This window comes from Lutra lutra, chromosome 11, assembly GCF_902655055.1.
Source record: "Lutra lutra chromosome 11, mLutLut1.2, whole genome shotgun sequence".
NCBI classification, from domain to species: Eukaryota; Metazoa; Chordata; class Mammalia; order Carnivora; family Mustelidae; genus Lutra; species Lutra lutra.
The window spans coordinates 18,720,940-18,728,484 of NC_062288.1; the positions used below are offsets into that span (position 1 = coordinate 18,720,940).

The 7,545-nt window shown below is 36.9% G+C and overlaps 1 protein-coding gene across 1 annotated transcript in view; it reads left to right on the forward strand.

Moving 5' to 3' along the window:
- NAMPT (nicotinamide phosphoribosyltransferase) overlaps positions 1 to 2,959 on the forward strand; it is a 38,177-nt gene extending 35,218 nt beyond the window's left edge. Inside the window, exon 11 of the mRNA XM_047695735.1 lies at positions 1,441 to 2,959. Coding sequence (XP_047551691.1) covers positions 1,441 to 1,551 — 111 coding nt within the window. The 3' untranslated portion in view covers positions 1,552 to 2,959. The remainder of the gene's footprint in view (positions 1 to 1,440) is intronic.
- The last annotated feature ends 4,586 nt before the right edge of the window (positions 2,960 to 7,545 follow it).

Below are 7,545 nucleotides of genomic sequence, written 5' to 3' on the forward strand. Positions count from 1 at the left end.
AATTGGTGAAACCTAGACTTAACCAAGCTTCCAGATTCAAATCAACCAAACCAGAAAAATTCCTAGTGTGCCGAAGTGGTCCATGTGCTGTAACAGTCTTTAACATGCAAAAGTACACTTGTATTTGTGAACTCAGAAGTTACAAAATTTATTTAAGCCACTGGATTGAACAAACTTTTAGAAGGAAACTACTTAAGAACATTCATATTCTCAGATTAAAAAAAAGTACCAAAAATGTTTATACCATATATTAATTTATCACTATGGATTCTTAATACCATGTCAGATATTCTGCTTAGAGTGTATTACTTTGACACTCCTAAGATTTTGAGGCAGAATATTTTTGTCCTTAAAAAGCATTTAGTCCCTAAGCTAATTTTTAGGTTTAGCCTGATGGTTTAGGGGTTTGGTAGCCTTCACTTAACTCTCCTAGCTACCAAGAGTTTGCTGAATTAGTGTTTCCAGATAGACTAGCATCACTTTAGACACAGTCCTAACCATGACTTTAAAAAGGCACTGATTTTAAGAGTATATACATGATACTCTAGAATGTTTGAGGCAGTAGTCAATTATAATCCTAAATGGCATTTTAATTTAAGAATAGGAAACCCCATTCTCTGATAGTACTTAACTTTATGAGAGAGAAGGTCATGCTTCTCAATCTCAATGGGAAATTGAGGGTGTTTTAAAGAGAAACTAAAGGCAGGCATATAGTTCCTTAGGGAGACCCAAGTGGCTTTACCAGACCCAAAAGGGGATTTAGTTTTAATTCTCAAGCGTTGTGACCCTTGCATAGATCAAATGGATTACATGTATCAGTTAGTTCTGGAATACACAGTTTTTAAATCAGTCACTGAGCATTCATCAAGAAATCAATACTTTTTTGTTTCTGGCTTGGTTTCTTGTTTTTTTTTTTTTTTTAGGGGTTTTTGTTTGTCTAAAGTCCAAAACTCAGTGACTAGGAAATTTATTACATTCCAGGGTGGGTAAGTTTAATCAGTTATTGAGTCTGTTATCTAGGAACAAGGGAAGGTCTGGCAGGCTTTTCTTGCTCACGGTCCGTCATAATGATCAGCGACAGCAGGACTCTTCTGGGCAGCCAGGCAGCTTCCACCTGAAAGCATAGAGATGGATCAGCTAGCATTTTTTTGGATTTTTCTTCAAGGAAAACTTTTAAGAATATTTAGCTTCTTTTAAAGCTAAATATTTTTACATAGCGCTTTTAGATACTGCTAGGCTCTCTGCCTGCTCCACAAGCATTGTATATAAAGATATTTTGTAATTTGAACACCATCAAACATCTCTGTGTTTCACTAGACAGTCTAATTCATCAAAGCATTACTGAAGTATTTTGCTGGATAGTTAATAAAACTTACGTTTTTATGTTTACATAAAATATAAAAAATATGAAAATATATTTACATTGTTTTTTTTGTACAGGATCTTCTCCATACTGTCTTCAAGAATGGGAAGGTGACAAAAAGCTATTCATTTGATGAAATAAGAAAAAATGCAGAGCTGAATATCGAACTGGAAGTAGCACCTCATTAGGCTTTACGAGTGGGGGTGTGTGCTCACCTGAGTGTGTGTGTACGTGCATTCACGCACGTGGACACCTGTGTGTATGTAATAATGTTTATTGTACAGATGTGTGGGGGTTTCTTTATGTTTTATGATACATTACAGCCAAATTATTTGTTGGTTTATGGACATACTGCCCTTTCGTTTTTTTTTTTCCAGTGTTTAGGTGATCTCAAATTAGGAAATGCACTTAACCATGTAAAAGATTAATGCTAAGGCAAGCTTTTTAGGGCCCTTTGCCAATAGATAGTAATTCAATCTGGTATTGATCTTTTCACAAATAACAGAATCCAGAAACTTTTATATATAACTGAAGATCACATAAAACAGATTTGCATAAAATTATCATTGATTGCTTTATGTTTATATTTAACTTGTATTTTTGTACAAACAAGATTGTGTAAGATATATTTAAAGTTTCAGTGATTTAACAGTCTTTCCAACTTTTCATGATTTTTATGAGCACAGACTTTCAAGAAAATACTTGAAATAAATTACATTGCCTTTTTGTCCATTAATCAGCAAATAAAACATGGCCTTAACAGAGCTGTTTATGTTATTGTACAATTTGAAAATTATGTTGGGACATACCCTATAGAATTACTAACCTCACTGCCCCTTGTAGAATATGTATTAATCGTTCTACATTAAAGAAAATAATGGTTCTTACTGGAATGTCTAGGCACTGTACAGTGATTATATATGTTGGTCATTGTATTGTACCAGTGAAATGCCAAATTTGAAGGCCTGTACTGCAGTTTTATATGTCAGATATTGCCTGTGGCTCTAACATGCACCTCAAGATTTTAAGGAGATGTTTTTAGAGAGAATTTCTGCTTCCACGATAGAATATATACATAAATGTAAAATATTAACAAAAGTGGAAGTAGTGTATTTTAAATTACACTTCTGAATTTATTTTTCCTATTCTATAGCTGATACGACTTAAATGAATTACTGGAATGGGTAGTGAGTGTACTTATTTTAAATGTTTTGATTCTGTTATATTTTTCATTAAGTTTTTTAAAAATTAAATTGGATATTAAATTGTATGGACATCATTTATTAATTTTAAACTGAATCCCTCAATAAATGCGCAAGCAAGTTCTTAAATGAGGATAAATTAAAGCATGATGAACATGAGTTTGAAGAGAAGAATCTTAACCAAGAGTAGTAAGTTGGCTACATTCAAAGTGTTCAACATCAAAAATGTTTTAGAGTGATTAACTGCTAGATTCTGAGTCAGTCATCACATCTGACAAGAGACCAGTTTTGTTTTAATGATTCTTTTCTATTTACGTCTGTTCTAAGGAAGTTGGCCAACTGTGGCCAAATTCAGATTGCTTTCGTTTTTATAATAAATACCTGTTGTCTATGACTGCTTTCTTGGGACAGTGCAGAAATCAAGTAGTTACATAGTGACCGTATGACCCACAAAGCATGAAAAGTTTATTATCTGGCCCTTTGCAGAAAAGGTTTGTCAATCCCTGAGGTCTAAGAAAAGGAGTGTATACCTTGAAGTTTAAGAGAAATGTTGATTTCCAGGGACAGGAGGAAACTATGTTGATAAGGAGTTTGTCTTTCTTTTGTCCTTTCTGTTCTTATTTAAGAATCTGATCTTGGAAGACCAATTTTGAAAGCTTTAATAACATGACTTTAAATGTGAAATTTAAAAAACTCAAAAGCCATAAATCATTTGTCCTAAACAGTTACAAGAGAAAGGTATTTATCAGTAGAATGTCTCTTAAAAACATCATTAAAAAGAAGGTGGTTTTTGCAGATGATTCTAAACACTTGTTTACTGAAAATAATAAGCACTGTTCACTTTTATTAAGAGTTTTCATCCTGTAATTCCTAGTGGAAAATAATTTTAAGCTAATTCTTTTAAATGTATCTAAGCAAAAATTAGTATTAAAAACACAGCTTTCTTCACAGAATGTGCTAAGGGGCTTTTAGAGAATTAAAAAACCGTATTTATTACCAAATAACAACTTTGATAACCACCCATAATTTTGATTTTGTTTAAAACATTGGAATTATACTACAGATAATATTCTTTGTGTTCTGTGAATCTCAGCAGTTTCAGAGTAGCTAGAGGATTTTATTTTCAGACATCAAGTGAATGCTAACATCTGTGCAGTAGTGCATGGCGTAGAAGGAGAGAGGTGGAATGATTAATTCTATTAGCCACTTGGAACTGAGTAATCTGAATTTCTGTGACTAAGCACTTAATATTTGGCCATCCCCATTCTCAGTAGCCAATGGTTGACATAGTTATCAACTAGAATTCTGCTGTGTGTCACCTTTAAATCAGCCTAACTCTTCCAGACAAAAGCAAATGGCATGTTTGGGTTTGCTTAAGTCATTAGACTTGCAGTTGACATCAGTTAATCCCTCTCAGTTTCATAATATCATGAAGTATTTGTATTTTAAATAGAAGATAGGAGTTCTGTGTTTAGACTCTTTATTTGTACTCTATACTTCAAGTCAAATGGTTTTAATGATTATCCCTTATTTCCTTTCTTGAAATAAATTGTTATGAAAATATTTTATAATGAAATTCATCTTGGAAAACTAGAAAGAGAAAAATGGCAAGGTAATTATTGTTCTGTTTGCCATAATTTAGAATTCAACACTTAAGTATTTTGTAGTTTTACATTCCTTTTTAACCCATTCAGTGGAGAATGTCCAGCTTTTCTCCCAAGTTGTATGTTCATTCTAGTATGTATACTACAACATCAAAGATAAAACATGTAATAAACATGGAAATAAAGTTTAGCTCTATTAGTGAAATGTTAAATTTGACTGTGTGCTTCAAATGGCCATTTCTAGATTTACCCTCTTTTAGGTATTCCTCCAAGTCAAAGAATTAGAAAATGAGAGCGAGGCATCAGGGATGACTCCTCTATTTTCTGCCTTGTGCAGCTATCTGAATGGCAGTGCCTCTTACTAAAGACACTGGAGAGAGACCAGATTTGGGGGGCAAGGGCACAATTCCTAGGTTAAGATCTGAGATGCCACTGAGACATTTAAATGTGGATATTCGGTAGTTGAATTTACAGATTGGGGACAGGAGGGTCTCCAGGTATGAATTTGACATACAGCTGGTCATGAAAGACACAGGAAAGGGTACTTCTCTAGGGAGACAGACTATGCCGTGGCAAGCCACATGCCAAATCCGTCCCGTCTGTTTTTGTAAATGCAGTTTGACTGGAACAAGCCATGCACGTTAGTCTCATTATTGCCTGTGGCTGCTCTCATGCTATAGTGGCAGAGCTGAGAAGTTGTGACAGACCTCAAGGCCCGTGGAGCCTAAAATAATTCACTTTATGGGCCTTTAAAGAAAAAATGTGCCAATCTCTGCTGGAGGGTATAAGGAAAGGAGGACCAAGGGCAAACCCAGAGGAACTCTAAAAATTTAAGTGGCAGAAGCTAAGCAGGCAAAGAAGACTGACAAGTAGCAGCTAAAGAGATGGGAAAACCAGGAGTAAAGGAAGGATGAAAGGAGGGAGTGTTTCTGCACGGTGTTGAAGATGTGCTGAAAGACCATGTAGAGTGAGGGATGAAAAGCGTCAACTCCATTGAACCTGGAGATAACTAGCGGCTTCCCAGCATCCCCTGCACAGCGGCAGAGGCAGCACACTGCAGAAAGCCGTTCCCTACAGAACTCTGAATTCTGGATGTAAAAAGGAAACAAATGAGGCAACAGTGTGTCTTCCTGTCCCTTCTTAGCTACTGCTTTATATCTGAAAAGGACTTGGGAAAGAGGGAGAAGTTGACGATAACAGAGCCAAAAGGAATCCGTGAGGGGGATGGGGTCCAAAATGCTGGCGGTGATGGGACAGGTGCTCATGCAGGCCATGGTTTTCTCTGTGAAGTCAGAGACCAAAGGAGATTGCGCTTTGGGAAAAGGAGGTTTTAAAATAGTTTTTGTGGAGAATACAGTGACCTGAGGCATAGGAGGACTGTAGCACAGTGTGGAGGACCCAACTGTTTGGTGACAACTTAAAAGTGAAAGTTGGCCTAGTGCGATGCTTCTGTTCCCTTCCATAGTAGCACCCTGATGCCTGGGTACAGACACAGAGAACATGGAGATACTTGGTGTTTTGCCAGATGAGTGATGCTAAGTGAGTAATTGCCAAAATAATGATCCTACATATCTAAACCGGAGAGGTAAGGACATGAGAGCTACACAGAGCACTGGGAAGGTAGTAGGGAGCCCAATGGACAGTATGCTGGCAGCTCTGATCTACATTGCTGGAACAGGCTGGTTTGGAAGGACAGGAAACACTAGTCTCAGACAAGTATGCTTGGATCAATGATCAGAGAGGAGCAAGTTCATGGTATAGTACTTTCCAGGGTATGACCTTGCAGTGGCTGAATGCAGAAAATCATGAGACACAAAACAAGATCAGGAAAGATGGCAGAAGTTGAGGTAGTAGAAGAAAGCTGTATAAGGCACCAGCACGTTCCGTGAATGAAGGGAAGGGACCCAGAGGTCAGCAGGAGGCAGCAACAGTGGGTGGTGTGAGCCTCAAAGGGATCAGGCAGTGGAGACCACTGACCCAGGTCAGCCTGCGAGAGGAGGCACTCAGCCTCCTCATGGTGTCCAAGCACACATGGACAAGGAGAGACAGACACAAAGCACTTAGTGTGTTGCCGGCGGTTTGATGACCTTTACCAGGCACTAGTCAGTATCTGTTGACACAATGGAGGGAAGGAATAATCTCAATAAGAAATTTCTTGATTTTGTTAGCATGCTATAAACACCCCTTCTGCTGACACAGGCCCAAGTGTTCAAGCCTTTAAATGCATTTTTGAAATTGCTTGTTTTGAATGTTTCAAGATTTACATTTTGTTTAGTTCTTTTAAAAAGAGCAACCAAAGCATTCTGCAGCCAAATAAAACCAGTCACCTCGCCGGTATTCAGGCTCTTCCCACCTCGTTTTAAATTACTATTTCATTTTATTTTAAGTTTCTCTAATTGTTATCTGTTCCCCAGAGACAAATCCATCTTTATTTGGTTCACAGTCATTTGTTCTATTAAAACTTAACAAAAGTATTTGTTTAGGTTATTCCAACAAAGAGAAATATGTTCTTAAAAGGAATTTTAGAATCAAATTACCAACTGCACCAAAATTTCGTTAACTAACATAGAAGTCAGCCTTGATAATTAGGAAATTTGCCTGTAGACTACCCCAGAGCAACTGAGCCTTCACCTTATTGGTATAAAGATTCTTGGTGACTTACTTAGTATTTGTGGGCACATGGGGCTTTTACCACATTTCAGGGCTTGTGCTATTCTTTTGGTGAGCAGTAGAAGCTCCCAGTTGACTCTTCTACTGGCTTATAGCATAGTTTACAGAAAAAAGACAATTTTGGTTTACAATGATTTATATTCATCCCAGAGAAATGAAGCATTATTCTTGGTTGACAAAAAATTTCAGTTTAAAGTTATCCTGACCAACTTTTTTTTTTTTTTAATTTTGTAATTGGTTACTGAGCTGTTACTTCTTTGACTTAAACTTTGGGAAGACATTAAGATGGATTATGCTTATTTATAAGCAATCCTGATGAATTAATTGGCTACAGGTTTAATTCTGATGCGGTCGGTCTTCCTGAGTAGCCTGAAGATTTCTACGATTTCTGAGCTCAGGGGGAAAAAAATAACTCTATCTTCAGCTTCTCACTTTCTATTCCTTCCTCCTTGGGAAGGAATTTCTCTATTTCTCTCATCCTTTAAAAAAAAAAAAAAATCCCTTGATAACACCAGCTCTCCTCATCTGGTCCTCGTCCCTCTTACAAAGTGACCTCTTGATTGCCAACTGAGTGTGTTTAGTTCTTATCTTACCAGAGGACTGCTCCTCCATTTGCCACTGCCAATAGCCGAAACTACTCTTTTGTTGTCTATGGTATAATATGATGGGGGCCCTCGGGCTCTTCTTCACACACTTAAACCCTTTA